General features: G+C 38.9%; 6 protein-coding genes across 12 annotated transcripts; 2 read left to right on the top strand and 4 right to left on the bottom strand.

Moving 5' to 3' along the window:
- Nucleotides 1-203: 203 nt before the first annotated feature.
- On the top strand, nt 204-10703 carry Sbat (LSMD1 domain-containing protein Sbat). 2 transcript variants are annotated; one of them, XM_076426287.1, is made up of 3 exons: nt 204-419; nt 514-588; nt 1000-10703. In XM_076426287.1, the coding sequence occupies exons 2-3, from the start codon at nt 526-528 to the stop codon at nt 1240-1242; spliced, it is 306 nt and encodes a 101-aa protein (XP_076282402.1). In that variant the 5' UTR covers nt 204-419; nt 514-525; the 3' UTR covers nt 1243-10703. The 2 variants fall into 2 exon arrangements, with proteins under 2 accessions (XP_076282402.1, XP_076282401.1); XM_076426286.1 differs by having other exon boundaries at nt 205-588.
- Nucleotides 913-2531, bottom strand: LOC143209940 (uncharacterized). Its single transcript, XM_076426278.1, has 5 exons — nt 2389-2531; nt 2096-2298; nt 1908-2031; nt 1508-1709; nt 913-1445 (listed from the first exon to the last, which is right to left on the bottom strand). The coding sequence occupies exons 1-5, from the start codon at nt 2440-2442 to the stop codon at nt 1411-1413; spliced, it is 618 nt and encodes a 205-aa protein (XP_076282393.1). The 5' UTR covers nt 2443-2531; the 3' UTR covers nt 913-1410.
- Nucleotides 4063-8637, bottom strand: Grp170 (hypoxia up-regulated Grp170 co-chaperone protein). Of its 4 annotated transcripts, none has more exons than XM_076426273.1 (10): nt 8496-8636; nt 8108-8159; nt 7740-7877; nt 6695-7655; nt 6341-6603; nt 6133-6266; nt 5821-6059; nt 5209-5533; nt 4702-5131; nt 4063-4503 (listed from the first exon to the last, which is right to left on the bottom strand). In XM_076426273.1, the coding sequence occupies exons 1-10, from the start codon at nt 8561-8563 to the stop codon at nt 4192-4194; spliced, it is 2922 nt and encodes a 973-aa protein (XP_076282388.1). In that variant the 5' UTR covers nt 8564-8636; the 3' UTR covers nt 4063-4191. The 4 variants fall into 4 exon arrangements, with proteins under 4 accessions (XP_076282388.1, XP_076282389.1, XP_076282391.1 ...); XM_076426274.1 differs by having other exon boundaries at nt 5866-6059; XM_076426276.1 differs by lacking the exon at nt 8108-8159 and having other exon boundaries at nt 8496-8637.
- On the bottom strand, nt 8492-10694 carry LOC143209942 (transmembrane protein 50A). Its single transcript, XM_076426283.1, has 4 exons — nt 10552-10694; nt 10145-10251; nt 9926-10077; nt 8492-9854 (listed from the first exon to the last, which is right to left on the bottom strand). Exons 1-4 carry the CDS (start codon nt 10648-10650, stop codon nt 9754-9756), a joined length of 459 nt encoding a protein of 152 aa, XP_076282398.1. The 5' UTR covers nt 10651-10694; the 3' UTR covers nt 8492-9753.
- A 1327-nt stretch (nt 10704-12030) lies between the features above and the next one.
- On the top strand, nt 12031-24281 carry LOC143209936 (retinal guanylyl cyclase 2). Of its 3 annotated transcripts, none has more exons than XM_076426267.1 (22): nt 12031-12366; nt 13460-13864; nt 13967-14130; nt 14202-14331; nt 14579-14731; nt 14922-15402; nt 15686-16005; nt 16162-16267; nt 16397-16499; nt 16613-16801; nt 16971-17054; nt 17185-17361; nt 18416-18575; nt 18668-18817; nt 18985-19156; nt 19285-19425; nt 19533-19725; nt 19790-19961; nt 20050-20320; nt 20719-20730; nt 20931-21610; nt 21681-24281. In XM_076426267.1, the coding sequence occupies exons 2-22, from the start codon at nt 13600-13602 to the stop codon at nt 21977-21979; spliced, it is 4422 nt and encodes a 1473-aa protein (XP_076282382.1). In that variant the 5' UTR covers nt 12031-12366; nt 13460-13599; the 3' UTR covers nt 21980-24281. The 3 variants fall into 3 exon arrangements, with proteins under 3 accessions (XP_076282382.1, XP_076282381.1, XP_076282383.1); XM_076426266.1 differs by having other exon boundaries at nt 13343-13864; XM_076426268.1 differs by lacking the exon at nt 21681-24281 and having other exon boundaries at nt 12034-12366; nt 13343-13864; nt 20675-20730; nt 20931-21071.
- On the bottom strand, nt 23980-25797 carry LOC143209944 (uncharacterized). The gene is made up of 4 exons (XM_076426285.1): nt 25578-25797; nt 24542-24789; nt 24288-24452; nt 23980-24183 (listed from the first exon to the last, which is right to left on the bottom strand). The coding sequence occupies exons 2-4, from the start codon at nt 24787-24789 to the stop codon at nt 24174-24176; spliced, it is 423 nt and encodes a 140-aa protein (XP_076282400.1). The 5' UTR covers nt 25578-25797; the 3' UTR covers nt 23980-24173.
- Between the last annotated feature and the right edge of the window lie 1904 nt (nt 25798-27701).

The raw sequence follows: 27701 nt of genomic DNA, 5'->3' as shown, positions 1-27701 counted from the left end.
GCTCACTACTGCTCCAGCTCCTTAAACTATGTATACATATAGACCCGTCATAGGTATAGAATGTGCACAGGACGCAGTGTTCCAAAATAACGGAGTATCTAGTGCCCACAACTGACGTCGTAAGATAATTCATATCCATTCATATCCATTCATATCCACCCATATCCGTCATCTGGTAGATGAAGTAATTTTTGAACAAGGCATGTTACTTGAAGCCGGATCTATAAGTCTATAAGTATACATAGTCTAAATCAACTGTAAACAAAGTGAACTATTATTGTCCTACAAGATTTTCTAATAGAATTTTGTTGCAAAAAAACGCTTTTGGTGACTCGTTTGTGTAATCGTCTGAAATCATTGGTTCGACTATCTCGAGTAATTTCTTCGAGAGAAGCTGCCTTCTGAAAAATCTTATTTGAGTAAGCAATACAAGAAACGATTGAAATCGTTTGATAATTTTTCTCGCAACGTATATCGATGGATAGACTATTTATATAAATTATTTCTATCCAGTCGTCGATAATCATGAAAGAAGGACACAATATTTCCAATGTAACTAATGACGATTGCGTCCATGAAAATGGAGAGGTAATTTTATATAATTTTATATTTCTTATTATTAAATAACTGTCGTGAAAGTAGTATATCATGAGCATATTCTCTTAATTTTTGAACTACAAGATATTTAATATATTGTATTTAACACTAAACCTACCATCACCGGTCAAAATGACCAGTTACAGATTTTTTATTTTATGATTATTGATATAATAAAAATAATTTCGTAAGAAATGATTGTACAGATATCTTTAAAGTCTAAATAAAATCAATCTTGTAATTTTTATAAGGGAACATGTACCAATTATCTTTGAGGCTCGGTAGGTTTAATGTTAAAGAATATAAACAAAAGAATTAATTCTCAAACAATCATATATTTATCAATAGCATTAATGTTAAAAACAAAATTGGCATATAACGTTGTTTATACAATTGTGCTAGGCTATTAGTACAAAGTATTCTCTGGCGAGGCAGAAACTACATGGATGGCTCAATAGGAATTTACGGATAAAAATGACAGATGGTCGAGTCTTAATAGGAGTGTTCTTATGTACTGATCGCGACGCCAATGTGATATTAGGATCTTGTTCTGAATTCCTATCTGAGGATCATACGGAAGCGAGAACTCTTGGTCTGGCGATGATACCTGGTAGACATATTGTATCGATACACCTTGATGCCTGAACAACTGAAGCCTTTTAAACGATTTGTACATAATTCGATGTTATTTCTCTTCCTCGACTATATGACCCTCTCAATTCTGATATCTTTTATTTTAAGTAATTTTATTAAAGTAATAGCATGTAAATTCTATGTTCTAAACATTGAGCAAATGGGAAGACTTGTGTCATACTAATTGGCAGGCTTGTCGCTATCCTCCTTATTTGCTAGAAAAATGAAAATAATATCTCAGTGATTTTGTATGAAACGATAATGGTATTTTACTTACAATGCCTGATACACTTCTCTTGTATATCACTGTACTCTCGTTCGAGTACTGCAATGTTTGTAATTTCCTTTTGTATACTTTCTTTAATGTTCCCGGCTTGCATAGAAAGAGAGCAAGACAGATTGTCCATATCAGAAAGATAACTTAGATCCGAAGCTGCTACTACCAGCCTTTGTACATATTGAATGTACCCTGTTAATTTCTGAAGACGAATTACGATACAATATTAATGCTAAAAGTAAAATGTGTAACTAGAAACTTACAAGAGAAGATGCCCAACTAGGAAATTCAGACAGTTATAAATTTACTATGAGATAGAAAAATGTTTTAATTAAAATTTTGGGGATTGAATGTGTTAAAAGTCTTGGGGATCTTCCCTTGTCAGTCTGTTTGCTATTACATTTAATTTCTCCTTTTTACTTTGTACTTCCGATCTCATTTCAACTATCAAATCCCAGTGTTTGTCGTCAACATGATACTCGAGAGTTTCATTCAATAAAGTAATCAATGTGTTCAACGAACTCCTGAAAAATAACTTTGATCAATGTTGTGAATGTTACACTTTGACTGTACAAATAAAATACTAACTTATATTCGTTACTTATTCTCATTATTGCCATATAAGCAATATTTAATGTTTCAGTTGCATTGTTTATAGAGCCTACAATCGAATGCTCTATCATATACTCGACAGTTAATTTTTTAATATCCGGAGGTTCGAGATTTAATTTATCATTTACCGTCGGCCTTTTACTCTCCGATTGATTCTCGAATAGAAAACTAGCAGCATACTGCGCAATGATAGTATGTATTGTTAATTTTTTTTATTGTTACTTTAAAAAGTCGCATTCGCGTATATGTTTGAATAAAAAAACATTTACCATCGCCGGTGCAGCTCTTTTCAACAATATTTGAACAATTTGGCGCAATACCATGATTCTATTTTGTGAATGAAGCAGTTATTTGCCTTGTACATAGAGTCACTTACGCGATTCAAGTAAAACCCAACACACACTAGCAATTATGTGCCTATTGGAATTGGAAATCTTTGTAAAAAAAATTCAATTGTTGCAATCGAATTGTTTGTTTACCAAAGGTACGATGTGCTTCTCTTGCTCGACTCCAACTGGAGCCATCTGGTAGAGAAACACTGAAATACTTCGACACATTTGAATTGTATGTTTCAAAAGACCATTTTTAAAAAATACCGGAACCTTTACGTGGCCAAGAAAATATTGAGAACTTAGAAGAAATGTGTTTTATAAATTTATTATAGTTGCAAATACGAAATATATAGTACAATGATTGTTTATTAAATTGAAGGTGATATCAAAGTTTTGTTCAACTTCAAACTCTTTTTTTAACTTGATCAATACCGATATCCACTAATAATTCGAATACAAATATTTGCTGAAATTAGAATATCTCAGTAACGTGTACAAATATATACATATCTATCTCCTTAATAATATATATATACGATTTGTACATAATTAATAATAATACTGCCTTAAATAATCTTGTAAGATAAACAAGCGTTTAGAAATGAATTTCTTTGATCAGATTGAAAATTGTGTCTAATTGTAGGAAGACTTGCGTAAGATAAGGTGTGTGTGTGTTACGAGTTCCTTGCAATTGCATAATCCAAAAACATTGCACTGATTTATGTTAGTATTTACTTCATCAATATTTTACACACTGCTTTATTCACCCAAAGTTTAATAAATAACATAATCGAGGACTTTCAATTACAATGTGTATCCATTGGAATGGTTCGAATCGAAACTGTCGAATTCTTGAAAAAAACACTATGCAAAAATTAATTTTACCTCGCTTAGTATCGTACAGTAAATAGTATACATTTAAACAGTTACAAAATTCGAAATACAATCATCATACTCTGAAGTGAATTGCATTTTCGGTACAATGAAGCGTACGTACGATTCATAAAAGTTAGGCGTCTTGCAGCGAGGATTAAATCGAACAGGAATGTAAAAAACAATATAGAATAAAACGTTATATTGTTATTGACAATGACATCGCCTCGTATGTATGCACGTAATTATTATACTCGATCCTAGATGTTGGTAAAAAATCATTTTAAGCTATAGCGTACAGTATGTCTAAGAATATAGTATCAAGAAGTATCACAATTAAATATCGTTTCCGCAATAAATGAAACCTGACCGAGTAGAATACTTTTCGTCATTTGTAAATAATGACTTAAATAAGAAATTTTTTCTTGATGTGAACTACATTACAGTTTAATCGCGACATAATTATCCAAAATGGATAATACGGATTGGCCTGTAATTGACTGGCCCTTAAAACAACAAAATCCATTATAAACAATGTGGTCGGTTTTCGTTTTTTATCATTTTTTTATCTGTGACTCCGCGAGATATCGATTCCAATACTTTTTTCCGTACGAATGAATGAATGAACCGGCTTCTTAGAACCTTGTACAAACGTGTTTAATTAAATAGAGTAACGCCTCGACGTTCACATTCGCGACGTAATAATTCATCCAGCGTCGATAATACAATTTCATGAAATTTGATTTAGAGTCCTTTAAATGCATCTCGTAAACCTGCCCTACAACATAATAAATTGCCTAACTTATTAACCGAAGCAGAATCGGTTAATAATAAAAAGTCACACATTTTTTAAATAAATTTCTTCTCTTATAGTTCTTGGTGTACCCCTTCCTGGGCACTTTCGTGACTCGACGCAGCCTCTTTTTCTTCCGGAATCGTGTCCTCCGACGTCTCCGTCTCTATTGTCGGTTCCTCTTTCGTCTCTGTGGTGTTGGTGTTCACGCTTTCCGTCTGATTCGTCGCTGACTCTTTCGGTCTCCATATCTTCGCTTTGTTGAGCAGATACTTCACTTCCCTGTCGAGCACTGCCATTTTGTTCGCGATGTCGCGGACTTTGTACTTCAAGGGTTCGTGCGGGGCCGTCTCGTCATAAAATTTGACAACGTTGTCAAAATAATCCTACAAAATAACATTCCAGATAAAAGTGGACATGTTACGATTAACACTAAATTTACTGAGCAGTAAAATTAGCTAGTCTATTGTCTCATGACAATATAATATGCTTGAATAAAAAAAAGAAATCTATTGAATCAATTTCAAAATAAATAAAATAGATTTAGTGATAACCACCGTAGTGCCTTAACGCGAGTAGTTTACCTGAGTCTCATTTATCACTTTATCTAACGTTTCGATCTCGACGTCAGTAAAGATATCGCTGGTTTCGCTCAAGTTACGCGTTTTGTTTAGGAACGCCACGCTAGCGCTCAGCATAGAAGTCATGCGTTTCAATACTTCTGGCCGTTCTCTGTGCTCGTAGACACGCTCGTACATATCCTTGGTCAGCTTCTGAAGTTCGGTTAGTTTCTCTTCAAACACTTCCGCGGACGCGGTAAATCCGTCATCGTACAACCAGTCAGATATTTCTGAACACGCTTTCAATATGTTTTCTATTTCCTGAGGAGTAGAGGCGACCGTATACTCTTCGGACTCTAATTTCTGCTGTGCATCGATTATGAACGTTTCCAAGTTATTCAAAGCCGTCTCGCGTCTCGTTTTCTCGAAGTCGTATTCGTCTAAACGACGTAATCTGAAAATGCGTAAATTTCACGATATAATAACTAGCGCGCAGAAAATTCATGTCTTAAATTGCTTATATTAATTTACTTTTCACGTGATTCGGCCAATTTATCCCCAGAAAGGATCTGCGGTCCCAATTTGTTTTCCACGGCCTTGATGGGCTCTTTGATTGTTATAATGGTTGACTTTTTCTCTTTCTCTGTCTTCTCAGTTTTATTCGCCGTTTTCTCCTCCGTGACCGTGGACTCGTTCTTCTTCTTCATTTTATCCTCCGCCTCTTTCTGTGCTTCCGGGAGTTCCGGCTCCTCGTGAACGGGTTTTATGTCTTCCTTCAATGGTTCCTCTGGCTTCGTTTCTTTCTCTTTATCCTTATCTTTATCTTTGTCTTTATCCTTATCCGTCTCCTCTGTACCTGAAACGTACGAGTTACGTTCACATTACTCGTTTCATACTTGTTCAACATGCAATTCAACGGCAAGAGAACAGTGAAGTAGTATTATTGTATATAGAAATGCTTGCAAGAAATGGTTCTAGATTTTATACGTTTTAGTTTCTCTTCACGACTCATTCTCAAAACAGAAAATATGAATCGTTGTACGAAACATAATGAAACGGTAATCACTTAATATAACGAATTTTTTAATAGTATCATGGTAATGAAATTAGAGCATCATTTTTTGCAAAGCATTCAGCACAAACCTGCAAAAAGTTTACTAATAGTTGAGACAAGTATTGAGAAAGTACCCTCTTCTTCATTGGGAGCTGGACCTGCTTTTTCGGATACTAGTTCTACATTCACCAAATTAAGAATCCCACTATCGTCCATAGCAAAGTGAGCTTTGATCCCTTTGCTTTCTGCTCCTTCCTTCGCGTGTTTGTCTAAAGCTTCGGTAACGCCAGATAACGTTATAGTAGATGGATGTAGGTTGCCGATAACACTGGAATGATAACAGTGTATTAAGGATACATGTAAATTCGATGTACTTACTAGCGAAGAACGAAAGTACTCACGCTACTTCGTGAGGAGGTAAATACTCCAGTTCAGCATAATTAATATGAAACTGGAAGTTGTCCGTAAATTTGTTGAACGTAATTATTTTCTTTTGTGGGTAAGGATTCATTTTGCCGAACAATGACTTTTTAATCTGTAAGAAATGCGTTCATAACAATCCGAACAGATTTTTTGTGAATTCGGGAAAGTTGCTGGAACATTGCTTACTTGCTTGACTTTGTTATCGACGGTTCTATCAAAAACTACTTGTATAGGGAACAGTACTGCATCTTTGGTAACAAACTTCTTTACTTTAAAGCCTTTACTAAGATCCGCAGCTTTGTATACTGCTCCCATTACAGCTGCCTCGTCGGTGTTGATGTTCTTCGATAATTCTACGGTTAAATACTGACTCAATTGTTCCTGTATCTTTGGCATTCTAGTACCTGCTCCAACTAACACTACTTGTGATACGTCGTTCATCGTCAATTCTGAAAAAAAGAACACAAAACACACATGCGTGAATTCAGAATGAACGTATAACCATCAGCAAGCAGAAACTGAATCACAGCTTCGAAATACCTGACGTTTTCAAGGCCATCTTAACAGGTTCCGCGACTCGCTCGAACAAATCGGAGCAAATTAGCTCCAATTTTTCCCTGGTTACTTGCACTTTGAAGTCAATCTCGTCTACAAGACCTTCGATCTGGGCATAGTGGTCTGTATTCGCGCTGAGCACGTTCTTGACGCGACCAGCCTCTTTAAAAAGTTTCACCATAGCTCTTGGATTACTAAACACCGAATTCGATGTTTTATTCAAAGCATCAAATTCTTTGGCTAGGTAATCTCGTAATCTAAGTTGTACTTCTAGTCCTCCCAAAGTACGATCGTAACCGACACCCAAGACACTAACGTGAGAATTAGTCTCAGCAAATCCCTTCTCCTTCGTCTTCACATTTTGATAACTGACGAGCGTCGCGGTCGTACTACTCGCTCCCATATCGTAGAATATCATGTAGTGAGCATTGTTGGTTATCTCCTTGCTTCGGAATATCCCGTAGTTCAATGCGACAGCAGTATAATCGTTAATTAGCTGCAACACTTTGATCTCTGCGAGTTCCGCAGCTTGCATAAGCGCCCTTCTTTCGACCTGATTGAAAAATCCTGGAACGGTTATCACTGCTTCGCTGATCTTCTGACCGGCAGAATTCTCTGCCAATTCTTTGCCCTTGTGTAAAATTTGTGCAAGCAACTCCTCCGGCGTGTATGTGGTGTTCTCATTCAGTTTAAACGCGATTGTGTTTTGCTCCTCGTTGGAAATTATATCGTAGTAAGGAAATCTTTTCATGTAAAGCTCGACCATCGGATTATCAATCGACTTTCCTATAAGGTCTAATATGTATGAAAAACTACTTTGAGGTGACCTAATTGCTACTACTTGAGCGTCTTCCCCGAAAGTTCTTTCCCCATTTCGAAAAGCGATCGTAACAGGTGTTTTCCTCTTTGATTCCTTATTGAGAGCTATTTCCATAGGAACACCAGGCTGTAATCAATATCATGCAGTGTATTAGCAATCAAATTAGAAACTACAAAAATTTATCGGTCTGATATTAAACAGATTGCTTACAGATACGATGGCAACTTTCATTGATTCGCTACCGATATCAATACTCATGACAGCAACCCCATTGGTGGTATCAATAAAAATTGCAACAGTAATCAATAATAGCCATGCGACGGACATCCTTACTTCGTTTAGATTCATCTAAAATTAAGGACAAACATATAGCAAGAATTTCCAACTTTTTTGTACACATATAGAACTGTACTTCTTTCCTACATTTAACAACAACAATCGATTATCATAAAGATATATAACATGGTATAATATAATATAATATAAATATTGACATTACGAAATCGATAATAATATAGAACTATTATTTTAAAAGGAAACTATCCACACAAACAGGTACTATATATTCTTTATCGTACTTTTTGCGAACGGTTAGTCGAAACTTCGAGAACCTCTTGTAAATTGGAACAACTGTGGAAAATATCATTGAGATTTTACGTATAAATATAGAAAAAATACATCATAGAAAGAAAAGCATTTTGCGGCGAGCACTCGATGGAACTTGTAAATCTGACGGCGCGATGAATAAAAGATACAAGTGTAATTGACGATTTGTAAATGGTAGAAAGAATAAACGACCGTGAAACGTTTTTCACCGGCATGAACAGTGCGTAAACACACGGTGAATGATATTTCGATTGCGTGGCTATTCACATAGGGCTTGTCAAACTTGGTTATAGTAGCCGGGGCAATCCGAGAGAACGAAATTGCGAATAACGGTGTCAAATACCTTTCAGCGGCACTCACTTTTTCTGTCTGTTCGAAACAAAGCGACCGGATAAAAGAGCTACGACTTGTCTAAAACCATCGAGCATGAATACACGCTCGTTTCAATCTTTTTCCAACGTAAGAAAAAACACGATGCGCTCCCACGATGCAAACGTTTCGTCAAACCTAACACAGGCCATATGTTTGTGTGGCACAACGCGATTGGTAAAATAAAATGGAAGAAAACGTTCATATTGGTCCGCGTTGGCAAATCAAAACCGATGACCCGTTATATTTTACCCCCACCACCGCACAAGTGGCATTTCAAAATGTTCCGAAATCGCCGACAAGATCTTTTCATCTCGAAAAAGAATTTTTTGAATACGTCGGTGCAACAAACAATCATATTATGAGATGTTTGCGACTATTTATTGTCCCGAACGAGATGAAATACCCTATAGGTGACCGTTTGTTGTCCCGAATGTTTACAGTCGCTCTGTTTGTTGCTCCGAACGATTAGAAAATCTAACTAAGTGGACAGACATGTGTCTACTAAATCGAGCTGACCGTTTGTTTCCCTGAGCTCTTCATTTCCGAGCGACTTTGTGAAATAAAAAAAAGAGAAAAACACCGAGGCAAGTAAAAGATATCGAAATTTATTTAAAAAATTGGAATACAACTGTTTTCAGTCACACGGACGTACCAATAAATATAAAATTGATTATATACTTTTGCAGTGTTCCATTCAAAGATATATACGCGTTCGTAAAATTTTTGTTCGACTATTGATGCGTTTTTATATCAATAAGAAATGATCACACGATCCATGAATTTCGTTATTCTGTGATCTATTCCCGTGTGGACACTACGACGTTTGTGTTTTATTATACAATATGGTTAGTTAGACGTTAAATTATTCTTTATAGATAATATAAGCATTTCAATAACTACTTTTAGGTAAGTGATATACACGGTACTTCAGTATTCGCTTTACAATTGAGAACAGGTCAATTCTCAGGAAATTTGTCCATAGAAAGCTTTGTTTTCAAGGAAAAACGATTGTGAAAAGAGCGTTATTGAATTTAATTGTACATTTTTTGCTTAGTTTGTCGCCAATACTGGGACACCTTGTATAAATTGAAACAAAGGACTTTATGAACGAAATTTGTTCATATGCAATGCAGCGCTTATAATTATTTCCTCCATAGTTTTAAGTATCTTCCAGGGAAGTCTATTAAAACCAGGGAATTGTGTGCAAAAAGTAAGAACATTTGCAATGCTCTGATGATGAATATCTTCATGGTTCTTCGATTATTCCAAATTTATATGTAAGAGAACCAACAAAGATGAATATGTTTTGCAAGAACAAGCCTACGCCGGGCCAGTGATGTTTAACGTCTGAAATAATGTGATTAATAGTATTCAATAGTTACAGTTGTTAACATTAATTTCGAACTAATATATCGAACCTGCGGCAATGAAATCTGCAAATAAAATCCAACTGGCTGAAATTACCGTAGCAAATCCCATTACAAACCCAATGAAAAGAAATCCTCTTGCAACCCTATTATCTCCATTGTATCCATCCCCTCTTATCTGTGCGTTTGTCACAGAATTGACCCTAAATTATGAAACAAATGATTATAATGAAGGCTTAAAACGTACGAGCAATAGTATTATCTGTTTACATGACAAACGAAAGTGTTCCAAACACTCCAAGCAGATGATATGTGTTTTTCATTTCGCTTGGATACTTGGCGTGTGCATCGATGATGAACCACCATCCGACGAAGAACTGAAATTGTAAAAGAAGAAAAGTTTGTAAAGTATAAAAGACAAAAGTACTTTCAATAGAAGAGATATACTGTTCCAACACCTGTTGCAAACGCAAGTGTGTACATAAAGACCTACGACTTAATTCTAACTATTTACTGTTGCGAGTAGAAAGGAAAGCAAGCAATAGATCCTAAATAAAAGTGATATTACAAGAAAATTGTTACAAATCGATGACAATTGTATGTGCAATTAAATAAAACAAAGGAAAGTAATGTAGCGTTATTGTTAGATCCAATGCTATGTAAACTTTGGTGTTTACCAATGATCCGGCCAGCATAGACACAAGTATATTGCGTTTAACGTCTAATTCGAACCATACGCATGACGATGGTCGAAAATTTTCCAAACAAGACGTCATTTTTTAATGCTTCTGATAAAGTTCACTGGGTATTGAGTATCTCGATTAGACAGCTAACCTAAATCATAAGACATATCAACCACGAATATCATTGCACAAACCATACAATACGCAAGACATTACAAAAAAAAACAATTCTTCTTTAGATCGCAGTCTCTCACTAATTCCAAGTACAGCTCCTGCTGTATCGGTCAGACATGCATTTCAATCTGGCCTAATCTGGCCATATAGATAAACTGGAGATTTTATTTCAAGTAATTTTCAAGTTCAAACAATATTCAAAAGTGTTGCGGATAAATTTCTGTTAGCACAGACGAGGTATAGGAGTAGACCAATCAACATATGGGCACCGACGAGTCGACGAGATATTGTCAGCAAGGGGTCTCGAACAGTCTCGAACCAGTCTATGTACATATATGTAGAACCAGCTTGAATATGCAACGAAAATGCAATATTCCTTCTGGCTCCCTTTCTTACAACGACTTACAATAACTTTCTTACATGGAGCAAAAGATGTGAATCGGAGAAGAAGTCTTCGATCCACGGGAGACCACGGGAGACCAAAGGCGAATCAGGCCATCAGGCACAATTGGGCACAATCAGGCAGAAGGCTCTGATTCTTTCAAAGAGAGAAACAAGAGCGAACCAGCGAACCAGAGCAGAAGGCTCTGGTTCGAAGGTGACGCGGCGCGTACAATGCTTGCAGCCCAAGCCCAAAGCACAACTCCGTCCAGAACAGTCCAGAACCGATATCCGACGCGACGTGTCCTCACCAAGAGAGATTATTCGATCATTCACTCTTTTAACGTTTCAATAAAAAAAATTATTTTACATAATATCAGTCCAGAGGACTCGCTTGAACATTTCTTATGTCCTAAGAATACTTTCTATTTTATCGGGTACTAAATACGTTATCAATTTATCAATAATTTTTTTGTTCGTTTGTGCGCATCGTGTATATATATTTTTTATTCTTGGTACATAATCGATTCTTCTTGTTTTATACATTGCAAGCATTATGGAAGCGCGGGCATGTCTATAGAAAATTGTTAAATACTTTAAAAAATCTATTGGCATTCAACAGGCCAAAAGATTTAAAAATAGGTGTGCCCCTATTTAGAGGCAGCCTGCAACTCTGTTTCATATGTATAAATACATGTATATGTACATAGAGTCTGGAATAATAATGTTGATTAATTCAACAATGACGTTGAAGGAGAAAGGAACACGACATGATAGGACGGAACAGAAACAGATGATTCACGAGTCGAAGCGAAAATGATACTGAGCAGCGAGCAGTGGCGAGCACGGTGCGGGACTGCATGCTGGTTGCTCTGCTCGTCTTGCTCCCGGGACAAACCTCCCTCGTGATAACGTCAGCTCCCGAGCATGTGTAGAAGGGAGGTAGGCAAGTTAGTTCGATATCGGACGCCGAGGCGTTCGGGCCGTCCAGGAACGTTTGTAATTTTTCAGTTGATTTTCGTGTTTTGCGGCTCCTATTTGATTGCGTGCGTGCTTTGTTTGATTCGCGTCGAAAAATAATACAAGTTCCAACCAAGTAGACAAGGAAAACCAACCCAAATATTTGTCTTCAGTGATTCACGATATGCGTGTTTTTAAAATCTCGCCGAAAACACGCAACCCTTTCTGGTGTATAGGCAAGCAAAAAAGGAGGGAACAACTGTATCGCAGTCGTTCCTCGAGAGGAGAAAAACGGTAAGAACGAACGGACTTGTACCGAATCCGTTGTCACAGACTCCTGTACCTTCCCGGTATCGTTTGTAATGTCGAGAGATGAAAAGGACCGACCAAACTATGCGTTGTATCCACGTTCTATCGTACATTCATACAAAATTAATCGGACATGCATTTTCAAATTGTTTGTCAAATACAAAAACCGTATCCTAATACTGTAGTACAAACACGCAGTGTATTAGGACTTAAAGCGAACGGATCGCTGAAAATAGTTGGCGAGATTCTTATGGATTTATTCGCGTTTAACAATGAGAACAAGGAATTTTCAAATCCACTTGGACGTAGGAAAGAAAATGACGGAACAATAAAGCACTCAAAAAAAATACGCCAACGAAGATTATACTTGTGTATCGCATTACGTTGACACAACGTGACTATTCTTTCCTACTTCTCCGGCACAAATAGGTTTCCTCGTCGAAACGGAAAATGATTTCGATACAGTTCGCAATGTTGATTTAAGCATTCTATCGTGGAACAAAAGATCGTGGTCGTAGAAGCGCAGTAGGATTCTATAAAATGCAATAGGTAATTGTAAAAACAGTCGAGGCAAAACGCTAGAATTACAGAACAAGAAAAATGCGATAAACGATATGTCCGGTGGACTTAATTAATAAACGGACGTAATGGGTAATTGGTTTATTAAAATATCAATCGCGGAAGATTCTTCGAAAATATTTCGATATTTTTAGCATCGGTAAATACTAAATGTGGTGGAAAATGTTTACGGCGCTTTAGTCTAGCGTGATTAAGTTGTACGGCACCTTTTTTTGTACGAAAAGATTGTACACGCTCTAATTACTACCGCTCTTGATCGTTTATCGTCCCATACTTCCGCGCGTGTCACAGGTATTTGCCATAAATAAAATCTCCCCTACAACAACAAGCAACAAGAAAATTTGATTAATCGGCTTGACGCGTTAAACGGACGGGATTGCAGGATTACGAAATTACAAGATTACGAGATTAGAAGAATCGCGATCCGGTGTCGATGTCTGATCGAAAACCGATTACAAGTGGTATTGGAAGCGTGTATTGCTTCTGATTGGTTGCATAGTGTATACGTTGGAAGGAAGGGAACCCAGAATCGAATAGATACGGGCCAATAAATCAGCTACCAGGTGAGAAGACGGACTACCGAACGTGTTAAACACCGAGCACCGAGCACCACCGAGCCAAAAGGGTCGTCGGAGGCCCATGGCCGGGAACTCTTTCCACCGGTTCTGGTCGTGGATCCCGATCGTGATCCTTTCCAGTCATTTCATTTTATCGAACACCGATGATCAAGCTCCATGCGTTTCGTACACGTCGAACGTAACCGAAGACGTCTATGATCAACCTCAAACGGAAGTAACAGTTTTTCTGCGGGAGGATTGCAGCAGCGAAACGAATGTGACAGATATACAAGAATTCTTCGATCGATCTAACTTCGATGTACGAATCGCTGTAATTCCAACGGCTCGTAAGTATCGCGTTTACCATTTGTTACTATATACTGGTATCATTTACTATTGATCGTATCGATCGAGAGCAAGATTATTGTCCGTTTTCTTCTGATCATCAGTATCATGTGAAAGAAAGACACGAGGTCTTCACACCTTGTTGCGCATACTTGGCGAGAGGAAAACGAAAGTCGTCGTAGCTGCTGTCGATACACCCATGTGCGAAGTTACAGCTAGACTCGCGCGGCTTTGGAACGTATCCCTATTCACATGGACGTGTCCTTTGGTGAGAAACTTCATTTGAATTTGTAGGAATCGTCGACGTTGTGATCCTATCGGCGATATTGATGATTTCAGAAAGACGATACGGACACCAGAGAATTTTCATCGATCGTCAGACTATCGCCGTCTTTACCGGCGATAGCAAAGGCTCTAACAGAGATTCTGATGAACTTGAAATGGAAAGCCGTGTCTATGATAGGAACTGGTAATACCGATTGCGAATAGAAATTTCAACGCAACAGCACCCTAGTAGCATTTATGGTTGGCATTTTGTTGGGTCCTGGTTGCAATATTGGTTAGAAATGTCGCCTTTTGGCCAACGTCATTATAATACGAATCCAAAACCATCAATTATATCCCAACCGTTGGCCACCTATAAATGCTACTAGGGCAATCGCAAACGTAATTGCAAAACGCTGTACTCCACAGTCAATAAACTTTCCGTATTGCAGATCGTGAACCGTGGTCGAGTCTCGATAGAGCACTACTAAATGCTCTTCGAGGTATCGGAGCTATATTACGATATCACGTGATATTGCCGTATCATGCTTCCCTCGAAGAGATCCGAAAGCTCCTTCGTCCAACGCACAACATTTCTAGGAGAGGTGAGTTGACCTAGCTCACTTAGTTTGTTGTCCGTTTAGCTTGTTTAGCAATATTGCTATATTGCAATATGTTATGTATGTGTGTCTATGTACCTACGTGTATACTCGAGGATTCACGCAACTAGTCAATGGCGCAATGGCCAAGAGTTGCGCGTATTTGTTTGACACATTTCGACTCGATTGTTTGCAGTTACCCTGTTGTGTCTACCGACGTCGGATGATAATGACATAACGTCACGGGTTCTTGCCGAGTTGGACGGCGCTCGCAAATCATCGAGGATCGTGGGAACCTCGACCACCGTGATCGTTCACACACAGGATGATGATTCTTTTTTACCAGAGACAAAAACGAAAACGTATTCTTCGGTTTCCCGCTTCGTTACCACGGTATCTATTTCGCCCGAAAATTTCACGTCTTCCAACATTTCTTCGTTCAACGAATCCCGCGATTATCTTTCTCCTGGGTTGCACGATGCTTATGCGAAACAAACGAGCGACGAAGAAAGAGAAGAAGAAGAGGAAACGCTAGAAGAAACGGAAGGATTGGGAACAGAGATAGAAACAGAAGCAGAAGAAAAAGAACGGAAAAGGAGATATCGATATTTTCCACCGCGAAACCTGAGTTCGGACTTTTTGGAAAAACTTCTGATAATAACGCCTCTCGATCATAGGTATACATACGACGTGACGAGCTCGTAACGGACAGAAAGTATTCTAATAACTAGATTGCGGATGTTTATGCATTTATGGCTTATGAAAATTTTTATTTAGTACGATTTTTATTTGGTGTAGATCTACAAAGGTTGTTCCCAATAAAAATAGGATTTTATTCTACATATTCCATTCTCTTAAGATTTGTCTATAAAAATTGGAAATTGCATAAACATCCGCAGTCTACTAATAACTGAAACTAAACTGAAAATAACTGAAACGATTTCCGTTTATCTATCGCAGATACGATGCGGAGAAGGTGTACGACGGTACCGAAACGTACGCCCGACCATCATTATTCGATCGTTTGAATGAAACTTTTACTGTATTAATGCACGACAACTCTACCATTAACTCGTTCAACAACAAAATGTACGCGTACGTATTATTGGACTGGCGTCTGGACGTCGATGCCTGGAAACCGATAATGATCAGCATAGAACAACGAAACAAGCATCTCGTTCGGAAATTGTCTGCGAACGCTCCGGTCTTCCTCGGCGCGAACATTGATATTTTAAAATGCAACGCGGAGGTCGACGTGGAATTCGGTATCGATTGTACAGGTGACCAGCAAAGAAAGATTACCTACTTTACTCTAGTTTCGTATTTCATGTTTCGCGTTTCGAATCTCATCGAATAAATGTATCTTGAATGTTGTCAGATTTTCGTCGACTGGCGAAAATAGTCGTCCACATCGAGACCGTTTCTCTCTTTTTCAGAGAACTCCTCCGACGAAACAGCGTTTCGCATCGCGCGTATCATAACTGTAGTTCTGGGATCGCTGTTATTGACCACATTCGCGATATTAACCGGCATATTGATCAGGTAACAGATAAACCATTTATGTATCTGTTCGTCCTTGACACACGGTGTATCCTCGCGAGACGGAGGGTGTTCGTTGTTATAATATCCAACTTGTTTGTTTAATCGCTCGATCCTTTGCCACGAACGTAGAAGAAAACTTCTTAAGAAGAGAATATCAAAAGGTCAGTACAAGATCATTCTGACTACGTCGGATTTTGTGTTTCCGCAAGTGCCTCGTGTAGATTTTAGAAGGGTGAGTAGAATAGTAGACTATGAAACTATCGAGTTTCCGAAAGGATAAATGCATAGAGATCGCGTACTCGTATCGAGTTCGAATTAACGGCCGCGCGGCATACTGTACGGCAGGTCGACGAGGGTATCGAGACAATGTTATCCTGTTGGTTGCAACAATTGCAAGAATTTGGTGGTCCCGACGTAGAGAAACCGGATCTTCTTCAACTCGGCAGCGTGACGTCCTTACGACCGTATCTACGGACAAGCACGGGGAACCTGGCGCGACATGGTTTCTTCAAAGTTCCACGTGCTCAGTACAACGTGAGTATCATATACTTGGCGTTTGCGAGCGTTTCTTGTATTCGATGTTCATGCGATAAAGAAGCGATTTCTTGTATCTTCTGGTATATTCTGGTACTTTCTTGTAAACACCGGTATACTTTGGTATATTCTGAAAAGAAGCTTTCGTTATTTCTGTTATTGTCGTTAGGGCGACTTGGTGCAGTTGAAAGAGTTACCTGCAGAAGATGGCACGTTCGAGTTAAAGAGCAAGGCGATGGACGTTCTGGTTGTGGTAAGAACGTTCTCACGTCACGATATTTTGCTACTTTAAGAAGAAAACCGTTGGACCGTTGAATATATTATATTATAGAATCGTTTAAGCTTAATACCGTATACCCACCTTGTGACTCGACCATGCACAGATGCACGGGTTACGTCACGAAAATTTGAATCCTCTGATCGGATGTTTAAACGAGCCAACAAGACCCTGCCTCGTTTACGAGTACTGTTCAAGAGGGTCGTTGGAGGACGTGTTGGTACAAGATGAAATCAAACTTGACTGGTCGTTTAGATTGTCTTTGCTCACCGACCTTGTACGGGTGAGTAACGTGTTGCTTGTAACGATGAACCGTAGCCTTAGCAAATCAATGCAATCTCAGATCCCAGTACATATACATATACAGTGTGTTCTCCATGATAATATAAGACGAAAATGAAGAATGAACAAATTGCGATTTCAGTTTCGTTTTCTAGCTATTAACAATTAAAAATATCCCTGAAACGCGGCAATTCGACCAGCAGAGGTGTACAGTGTACACATTACGTACGTCATAGCTGTAAACGCCCACCACAGCCGTGTATCAAGTGATAGGTTACGTACAGCACTGCCGGTCGGGTTGTAGCATTTCAGGCGGATCTTTATTCATTCCTCATTTTCATTTCATATTGTCACAGAGAACCGCCCCTTAAATTTTCTTCCACTTGTAGTCGAACACATTGTATGTATGTATGTATATGTATATGTACATTCACTACAGCTCAAAAGTATCCGGACACTTTCTTTTTCTCTACAAGACGTAGTTTATGTTAGTAGGGAAAATAATTAGAACAATTTTGTCACTTGTAATTATTATTATTATTATGTATATTTTATCATAGCACCAAAGAATTTATTATAATATACAAATTATATAATGAAAATGCAATAATATAATTTCTATCCACAAATACGAAATCTAGTGGAACGGTCTCGGTGTTTGAAAGGATGTTTCATGTTTCACTTTTGTTTCATTTCTAAGGTGCAGAGCGAATTCAGAGAATTTTCCGATACAAAATACTAATAGAAAGATTGCTGCGCGAATAGTGCAAGCCGTAATATCTAATCGCGGTGGATACGTTGACGAATCTCGTATTTAATCTTATTGTTATTCTATTGTTACACATAGGTAGTTTTTAACGTAAAACGTTCGATATTCCATAAGAAAGTAATAAAGATCGATTTTATTGTAGATGCTTAAGTAACTTTTATGCGTTACTATTACACACTTCGTAAGTGTCCGGATACTTTGAGCGGTAGTATATGTACATAGATGGGGTGCAGGAAGTTTCTTCCTACAAGTACAAACAAAACATAAAATTATTTTTCCTGTAAAGGGTATGAGATACCTCCACGGTACACCGGTACGAGTACATGGTTATCTTACTTCGCGCAACTGCGTGATAGACGCACGCTGGGTACTAAAGGTGACCGATTACGGGCTACCCGCGTTTTACGAGGCCCAGAATATCGAGTGCTCGGCAAAAACGGCTCGAGGTATAGTGAAAATCATCCATCCAGTCGTCAGAGATGTTGCCGAAGTTGCCGGCATTTTACGTTTCACATTTTCCTACGCTCTCGCAATGTAGATCTGTTGTGGACGGCACCGGAATTGCTGAGACATCCGAATCTACGGAAAAAAGGAACGCAACCAGGAGATGTATACAGTTTCGGAATTATTATGCAAGAAGTGGTGGTTCGCGGAGAACCGTATTGCATGCTCGCGTTGTCACCGGAAGGTAGGCCAAATCAAAATTGTTGTTTCGACTTACGCATTTCGGATCGAACGACGCGATGATGCGCTGTTGTTAGTCGTTAGTATTACTAACCTGCTGCCACTGCCAGCACTCGAGGAATTTACAGTGTATTTTAGTATATGTAGAATGCATGTCGTATCCCGTTACAGACATCATGGAGAAATTGAAAAAGCCACCGCCATTGATCAGACCGTCTGTGAGCAAAGGTGCTGCGCCGCCTGAAGCGATAAACATCATGCGCCAATGTTGGGCAGAAACCGCAGACATGAGACCCGATTTTAACGATGTTCACGATCGTTTCAAGACCCTCAACCATGGACGGTAACACGCGACAAATTAATCTATTATTCTGTCATACAGTATAACATTTGATCTGTTTGTTGAGGACAAGTCGTTTTGATCCGGCTACGTACACTCGATATTATGCGCTTGTTTTCTTTCATTCTCAGAAAGGTCAATTTCGTAGACACGATGTTTCAAATGTTGGAGAAATATTCGAATAATCTGGAGGAGCTGATACGAGAACGCACGGAACAATTGGACATGGAAAAGAAAAAGACGGAGCAATTGTTGAATCGAATGTTACCAAGGTATATAACTATATTACGCCTTGAAAACTGTAGATAAAGGGGGAAATCGAAAAACATACCAGTACTTGTACGCATACTCGTACTTTAATTGACTTTAATCCTTTCAGTTCGGTCGCGGAGAAACTGAAATTGGGTATGCCAGTCGATCCCGAGGAATTTCGCGAGGTGACCATCTACTTTTCGGATATTGTTGGTTTCACAAGCATTTCCGCGCATTCGACTCCATTCCAAGTAGTCGACCTCTTGAATGACCTGTACACCTGTTTCGACGCAACGATCAACGCGTACACCGTGTACAAGGTGATGACCGATAATAATCGCTATGCTATACACTATACAATATACACTATACCATTCGTTGTAGGTAGAAACCATAGGAGACGCGTACATGGTCGTGGGTGGTTGTCCCGTAAGGATACCCGATCATGCCTCTCAAATAGCTACGATGGCCCTCGATTTGCTGCATCAAAGCGGAAAGTTCAAGTTGAGACACTTGCCGAAAACTCAACTGAAACTTCGTATCGGCCTTCATACCGGTTAGTATAGCGCGACGCGGTCTTGTTTTTGTTTTCCGATACGCTTCGTTCGAATGGAAATTAAACGTGAACTATCGTATGCACGTAGGTCCGTGTTGCGCTGGCGTTGTTGGCCTGACGATGCCGAGGTACTGTCTTTTCGGCGATACGGTGAACACTGCGTCGAGAATGGAATCGACTGGAGCACCGTGGCGCATACACTTGAGTCAAGAAACGAAAGACAGACTGTCTCAGGTCGGTGGATACGACATCGAATATCGTGGACCGACGGAGGTCAAAGGCAAAGGAAAAATGCCTACTTACTGGCTGCTAGGAAAACAAGGTTTCGACAAGGAACTCCCGACTCCGCCTTCGCTTGGGTAAGCCGTTGCACGACTCGTCCGACTTACTCATTCATCTCTACCCGTCAAATATTCTGAACACTGTAAAATAGCAAACAAAAATCGAAAGACTGAATTTTTGTTCGCATTCGCTGCATTTGTCGTTGATAAATGTAAGTAGGTGATATCCGACATTTGTCGCCGAACAAAAAGTTCCAACACCATCTACCCGTTCACTCTTGGTTCAATTTCACGCGTATCCAATCTTTTGGTCCTTCGTAACCAAGAATCGGGCACAGAAAACAGAAATATAACGGCAGCAACAGTTGCCGCATCTGCGCGTATATATTTTGTTTTTATAGTAGATCTTCATTCAAGGTGTTTGCTTTTCAGATTTTTAATGCTTTTATCTGTTGCCATACTGCCGCCACCTTCAGGGAAAACCATGGGTAAGTTGTCCATAGCACGAAAATACTTGCAAAAGCGATATTTCCAACGTCGAAATAAACCCTTTGAGTCTTTATACATAATACATACACGTACATGTGCGTCACAACTATCAAAGAAGGACCTATCTTTTTTGACTCGTGTTACGCTTCGATTGAAATTTAGAAATTTTCACGCGTTCCAATTCTCTCACTCATTCAAGATTGAACGAGAACACAATCCCGGAACATGTAACTGAGGAAAAACAGGAGATGGAAATCGTAACGACGACGACGGCGGTGGCGACAACGTTGATAACGATAGCGGCTACGACGGCATCGGCATCGGTGACGATGACGACGACTACATCAGAGGTTGCGCCATCGATCGATAAGTTCTCGTGCAGAAACTTCTCTTTGGCTGAAGATGCGAAAGATAGAAAAGCGGAAGATAATCGAGTCGCAGATGGCAACATCGACGTTGCCAAGATTACCGCGACGCAACCGTGCGACGAGGATAACATAGTATCTGGAATCACCGTGTCCATAAACAACGAACAAATTAACGGTGCAAAATCTTCTCCGCAACCGACTGATTTTACGAACATTTTGTCGCCGCGACAAACGATCAGCGACAGAGAAAACGATCGGACGGATGTGGTTGGGGTAACGAAAAATGTCTCTGGAGAGGGTCGAACGTCTCTCGGAGCATCTACCGTATATTCCGGTGAAACGGCTTTCTTGGGGGCGTCGACCAGCTCCCTTACATCACTTCCTAGCTCAGCCGCGAGTTCCTATAGACCCGGACCCGTCAGACATCGCAGAATAGCCGGCTACATCGACGAAAATGATTTGAGCACGCCGTACAATCATTACAGGTGTCTTTCTCCAAACGAACACAGTGGTAATTCTCTTTCACCTTTTCTCACTCTTTCTCTTTCCTGTCGCGCTTTCACCCCTCCTTTTAATTTTAGGAAGAACCGCGGGCAGCCGTTTTCTCAAAAGACAATTTAGCTTGGATCGACCCGACGATACCATTTGCATTGCCATTGCTGAACAGTCTAATCAGCAACTGCAACTGCAACTGCAACAACAGCAATTGCAGCAACAAAATTTAAAAGCTGCACCCCGGCTTTACAAGCAAAACAGCGCGGGTGCGGCAAACGATTTGGAACGTATCGAGGAAGTGCCCTCGACACCGACTCCTCTTCTTCAACATTACAGGCAATCAGCGTCGGTTTCACTCTCCGTGGAATCTCTGACGCTTCGTTGAATACATTGCGCTCGCGTTCTTCGATTGGTCAAGCAACAAATATCGTCGTGGTTCCTTGAAAGTTGCCACAGATCGGACAATCGTGTCATGTGTCATGTGTCATGGAACCAGAACACGTATATGTATGTACGTGCACGTGTACATGTATACGACTGCGTACATGTACATGTTTATGTACGAACACTCCTATCTCGTGTCTGTAACTATTCATTAAGAAAGCACTACAAAGAAAAAATGATGTTCGATCGATGTGAAAATAATGTACCGTTTCTATTTGCGCGAGTCCGTTTTGCACTGAATTGTGTTGTCGTTGATCGGCAACAATGAATCGTAATAACTAGACTGCGGATTTTATGCATACATGACAAAAATATGGGCACATACGATTTAAAGCCGTGGACATGTTAAAAATATTTAAGGGCATCAATGTATTAGTTTCAGCTTAATAAGGTAATTAAAGGAAGAATACAATTTTTATTTGGTTCCTGTGTCCTGCAATCAATGCAAACATTTGTTATTTTGCATGAAAATCCACAGTCTAGTAATGAAACATGTAACAATACGAATCTAGCGTAGATATGCGGAAGGACTCGTGCCAACTACTACTACTACATAACAAAAAGACCACTTACACAGACCTGAACTCGAACGCGCACTCGGGAAGCACATATTCATACATACCCTCGTTATCGCGACTGACAATCTCTATTACGTACAAATCGACACATACGGAATTCCTATTTGTTTCCAACGTTAAACGAATGTCCAAAATGTTTGCTATCAACATAGCATACAATCTCTGGAGATAGCGAGTAGCTTCGCGGTGTAAAGAGGAAAAATGGTTTAAAATGTCTGTTGAATTTATGGCGCGACACTGAAAGCTCGCAAATCGTTATTACTAGATAGCGAATCTTTGTGCAAAATAAAAATGTTTTATGTGAACTACAACAAATTATAGTGAACTAGAGATTTATTTCCTTTCTGAATCTTTGTTCAATAATGTAACGGAATATCTTTACATTTTCATAATACTGATTTTTCCCATAAATGCATAAAGATCCGCTGTCTAGTTATTACGCGTGAGATCGCGTACACGTTTTAGGAAAGGTTCCAATGAATTCAACGTCATTACCCGTGCACACGGGTCGTTTCAATATTTGTTTTTCTCTCGTTGTTCGTGCCCAACCCTAAATTCAGATAGCCACTACGCGGACGGCGGCACTCTAACTGCATGGTAATTGCATGAAAAAACTCTTGTGGCACTTTTCTTTTGGTATATTGCAAAACTTCGTTCGTTCCAGACGTTAGCAACTCTTCGCTATCGCTTCCGAATCGTGGACAATAACTCGAAATTTTAAAGCGTAGAAACGTAGATTGTCCGTTTGTTTGTCGTGTCAGTATTATTATACCAACTATACGATTTTTTCGTATATCTGTAACGTCTCTATACGAATGATAAATGGATTTCAGAAATGTACGTGGGAATGTTTTACGCGAATACGCAATCGCAATAATATATGTGTGTTACATGTGTAGGTAAGTGTACATAGGATTAAAGATGGTGAAATGGACAATATCTCGATCGGTGAGAAGAGAGTCTAGTCGCCTGCTAGCAGGTTGAAAACAATTTTCAGAGTTTATCTTTTTGTATCTGTCGAAATTATAGCGCGCGCGAGAGAGTTCCGAAAGTATAGCCAACGCGCGAGCGGCGAATAGTCTGACATGCGTATCAAACGAATCGTGATCGTAAAGAAGACATCGTGTAATCGATAATAAAATGTGACGTACAAGTAACCTTATGTGTATGTGTATGTATATGTATTTGTCGAGGGTACTATCATCGAAAAGACATATAGGAATAGATATATACAATATGTATCTAAAATTCAATGTTTTCGTAGCCCGACTTTTTTTAGCATCTTCATTGTCGCTCAATTGCCGCAAACAGGAAAACATTTCGAAGATATACTCACTGGCAACGCATAGAAAAACTCTGGTGATAATGTTTCTATTTGTTTTTATTTGTTATTTGGTTCGCGTTTGCATTATTTACAGTTTTCGCACATTCCAAGTGGATGCTTTCGGCGGATGCTCGCTTCATTGTTGGCCGTCTGATGGTAGTGCTGGTAGTTCTGGATTAGGTCTGAGGTCTGAGGGTAGATCTCTCTGTCTCTGGTTCGGTCGCTGTCAGGCTCTACCAGGCGCTACGATCGAAAGAATTGTTTTGTATCGTTAAAACGATATACATACATGTATAATATGGAATTTCGCGTCGAGAAAAATAAACTGTACTGCAAAGAAACGTTACCCGTACGAAGGAGAAGGATCCTTGAATACAGCTGGTGCCGGTCTTTCGACTATCCTTTCGACGAAAATCGGCTTCTCAACGTATTCGACGTATTTTACGGCCGAAGGTGGTGGTGACAAGTACACGTGACGAACAGTCGGTGCGGTATAATAACCAGCTTTGTACCTGAAAAGCGGCGCACTCTTTTATGTTCCTGGTTTTGTACTGGTAACAGAGACGAAAGCGTCCACGAATTTACGAAAACACAGACTCACCCTTTCGCGATTCCCAAACCGAAACCCAAGAGTCCTGCACCGAGAAGTTTCTTCTTCAGTAAGAGCGTCCTTTTCTGTCTATTCAGGAGCACTCCCGTGCTTCCGTCTTCGTATTGTTGCGCATCGGGGTTGTTCAAGGGTGACAAAGATGAGTCGTGTTGTTCGGCCGACGAAGCATCCGCGGAAACAGCGAACGATACCAGGCAACAACATGCAATGGCGATGATCGCAACGGTGGTTGAACGCATCTTTCGAGACAAACGTTCGCAGTATTATTACTGGACAGCGGATTTTGTGTATTTATAATATAATGCATTTTAATGTATTAATAATGCATTTATATTAACTCATTGCACTCGGAGCTATTTTAACTCGAAAATGAAACATTTCTTCCTATCTAGAATAGTATTGTATCATGATCTGTTTCATTTTATGGATATGAAATTGATATAATACCTCATGCAATACTTAAATGTGTAGTAATTGATTAGATACCAACATATTTGGTCATGTTAACAATATTGTGAATAATGGTACAGCAATTTTTAGTGTTGACTCTGAGTCTCCACTCGAGTGCTTAATAATGCATTTTATGCATTTATAATAATAATGCATTTTATGCATTTATAATAATAATGCATTTTATGCATTTATAATAATAATGCATTTTATGCATTTATAATAATAATGCATTGCATGCATTTTGACAAAAAATAAGTAGGAGTAATTTGAAACAGTAAAAAGCATTAGAAGAATGACAAGAATAATATATATAGTAATATATAAGATATATATAAAGAAATTTCTATTTCACGCCAGTTCCTTGAAATTCGAGCAGGACATTTTTATTTTGCGTGAAGCTCCGCTGTCGAATTATCACGTTCGCGTAAAAACGTAAAATCATGAAAACGTATAAATACGATGTAACTGCGCGTGCATGCACGATATGGAGCGTATGTCGCCGATTCCGCTAACTTGTCGGATGATCGTGTTATTCGTTCTATGTTGGACGATCCGGTTGCTCCGTAATAATTACCTTGCCCTTATGTCTGTTGTCGAGCGAGTTTGAGGTACGGTGAATGTTGGTTCTTGGTGTGACGACTTTTCAACGGATCCGTTTGATTTTATACAAAGTCGCCTACCTTTGAATTGCAGCACTACCCTACCACCACCTTCCCCGACCGATCGTATTCGGGTTCCTTCCTTCGTATTCCTGGTCGAACGGCTGTCTTTAGCGATGAACCGCTCGTGACAAATTTACACGATTCGGACACAATTGCCATTGATCCGCTGTTACAGTCATCGAAGAAAGTAGTTCACTATTCGAAATGTTTCGAAGCGCGTGCAACGTCCCGCGTACGCTACGTTACCTTCGAAATCGTTCGAAAGCGTAGGACACGGAAGCATATGATGGATAGGGTACGAAATATCATTGAAAATCATATTTTTATTATCCATAAGGTTCCGGGAATTTTTCTACTCGGTTTTGTTACAGAGATGTCGAAGGCTCATTCTTCGGGGGTTAGTGAACCACAGTAATATTAGGACACTTTTCAAAGGACGATCATTTTTTTAAATCAGATCATATGACTTGGATTTATCGAGAAGTTAGAACAATTAATTTACTACGTAACATGACAAAGAAATTTTGAAAACATTGCAATTGGTTTTTAGGTGTGCCTGTGTTGAAAATTTAAACAATCCGTTTTGTAAATCTGTGTCAATTATGGCCCCCATAAAAAAATTATAAACAACTACTTGCAGTATTTGCTCAATATAATTCCGACCAATCGGAATTTTCTCAAAAATGTTTTTCACGTCTTGTAGTAAACTAATCGCTCTAACTTCTCAAGAAATATCCAAGTCGTATGATGTGATATTAAAAAAGTTATGGTCCTTTGAAAAGTGTCCGATTATATTACTGTGGTTCACTGTACTAGACAGCGGACCTTTATGCGAAATAAAAATTTTCCACCTAAATTGAAATTAATTTTATTTTCTAATATGTTTAATAGGTTGAAAATAATACAAAAGTAGTTTCAAATTCTTCTAATGTTGTTACTGTTTTAAATTACCTGCTCATTTTTGTCATAAATGCATAAAATCCGTTGTCTCGTAAGCACGATGGAAATCAAGTCAATATGGATGAACAATATCGGTATGAATTTGGGATTATAGGAAATTGAAAAATCTTGAAAATTACACACGAGTCCGGCTTATTATTAAAACGGTGACAACGTAATCAATGGCTAATGATGAAATCGAATCGCAGCGGTTGGCCTCGCTTCGCGTCGCGTCGTGTCGTCCGTGCCGCGTGTCATGTCGTGAATATGAATGAAATCCCAGTGAAACAACGAAAACGAAAACGAGATCGATGATCCACGTTCCAAATGAATGACGTTCGATGTGCTATGCAACCGTCTGGCCATGTCTGGAAACGAACGGATGTGTGCACTTCACAGGTACGTAGATAGTATAGGTGCGCATATGTCGTATATTGAACATACACGAATGTATGTTAAGTAAACATCGAACTGCAAAGACTACCGAACCTTCGATGTCAATACACATACACTCCCGTCCATAAACCACCGGACACTTACTTATCTTCAATAAAATGGTAATTAAAGAATACAAGCTTCCAGCTTCATTTTATTCTTTTTGTTTTGATTATAGATGTAGCTATTGTACGATCATAATTCAATGCAAAATTAAATATATACATATACTAATTTGAAATTGGAAAAAAAATAATTACCGCACTTAAATTTGAAAAATTCGAAAATACAAGAATAATAATTAAAATTAGGAAATATGGGATATATTTTAGTCGGATTTGGTTTACATGTTCCCTACATTCGAAAAAATTAGCAAGTACCATTTTTATTTCATAATATATAGACTGCGAATCTTTATGAATTTGTGGCTTTTGAAAATTTTCAAAAAAGGTTAGAATATAGAATTCGACAGAATTTAATACAATTTTTATTGATTTCAGATCTGCAAAGGTTGCTACCACTGGAAATAAGATTTTATTTTATTGCACTTTCTCTTAAAAATCATCTACAAAAGAAAATCGTCTGCATCCAAATTTGAATAAGTGTCCGGTGACTTATGGACGGGAGTGTACCTTCACCCACGGAGCGATCACGAGTCGACT

Source organism: Lasioglossum baleicum, chromosome 6 (genome assembly GCF_051020765.1).
Source record: "Lasioglossum baleicum chromosome 6, iyLasBale1, whole genome shotgun sequence".
In the NCBI taxonomy this organism is placed as follows: domain Eukaryota; kingdom Metazoa; phylum Arthropoda; class Insecta; order Hymenoptera; family Halictidae; genus Lasioglossum; species Lasioglossum baleicum.
Note: the sequence above shows the minus strand (reverse complement) of the source record. Positions and strands in the feature narration are given on the sequence as shown.

Excerpts from the sequence above, each read along its gene's own strand:
- Sbat (XM_076426287.1), top strand. The coding sequence starts at position 526 with ATGAAAGAAGGACACAATATTTCCAATGTAACTAATGACGATTGCGTC. Across the intron at positions 589-999 it reads GCGTCCATGAAAATGGAGAG|GCTATTAGTACAAAGTATTC; the intron begins GTAATTTTATAT and ends CAATTGTGCTAG.
- LOC143209940 (XM_076426278.1), bottom strand. The coding sequence starts at position 2,442 with ATGGTATTGCGCCAAATTGTTCAAATATTGTTGAAAAGAGCTGCACCG. Across the intron at positions 1,710-1,907 it reads GTAAAAAGGAGAAATTAAAT|AAATTAACAGGGTACATTCA; the intron begins GTAATAGCAAAC and ends ATTCGTCTTCAG. Across the intron at positions 1,446-1,507 it reads AGAGAAGTGTATCAGGCATT|CAAATAAGGAGGATAGCGAC; the intron begins GTAAGTAAAATA and ends TCATTTTTCTAG.
- Grp170 (XM_076426273.1), bottom strand. The coding sequence starts at position 8,563 with ATGCTCGATGGTTTTAGACAAGTCGTAGCTCTTTTATCCGGTCGCTTT. Across the intron at positions 6,060-6,132 it reads TTACCTCCTCACGAAGTAGC|TGTTATCGGCAACCTACATC; the intron begins GTGAGTACTTTC and ends TTATCATTCCAG. Across the intron at positions 5,534-5,820 it reads TATTAGTAAACTTTTTGCAG|GTACAGAGGAGACGGATAAG; the intron begins GTTTGTGCTGAA and ends CGTACGTTTCAG.
- LOC143209942 (XM_076426283.1), bottom strand. The coding sequence starts at position 10,650 with ATGACGTCTTGTTTGGAAAATTTTCGACCATCGTCATGCGTATGGTTC. Across the intron at positions 10,252-10,551 it reads CTATGCTGGCCGGATCATTG|TTCTTCGTCGGATGGTGGTT; the intron begins GTAAACACCAAA and ends TTACAATTTCAG. Across the intron at positions 10,078-10,144 it reads GGAACACTTTCGTTTGTCAT|GGTCAATTCTGTGACAAACG; the intron begins GTAAACAGATAA and ends TTCATAATTTAG.
- LOC143209936 (XM_076426267.1), top strand. The coding sequence starts at position 13,600 with ATGGCCGGGAACTCTTTCCACCGGTTCTGGTCGTGGATCCCGATCGTG. Across the intron at positions 17,362-18,415 it reads TGCTCACCGACCTTGTACGG|GGTATGAGATACCTCCACGG; the intron begins GTGAGTAACGTG and ends TTTCCTGTAAAG. Across the intron at positions 19,726-19,789 it reads ACGCGTACACCGTGTACAAG|GTAGAAACCATAGGAGACGC; the intron begins GTGATGACCGAT and ends CATTCGTTGTAG.
- LOC143209944 (XM_076426285.1), bottom strand. The coding sequence starts at position 24,789 with ATGCGTTCAACCACCGTTGCGATCATCGCCATTGCATGTTGTTGCCTG. Across the intron at positions 24,453-24,541 it reads GGTTTGGGAATCGCGAAAGG|GTACAAAGCTGGTTATTATA; the intron begins GTGAGTCTGTGT and ends GCCGCTTTTCAG.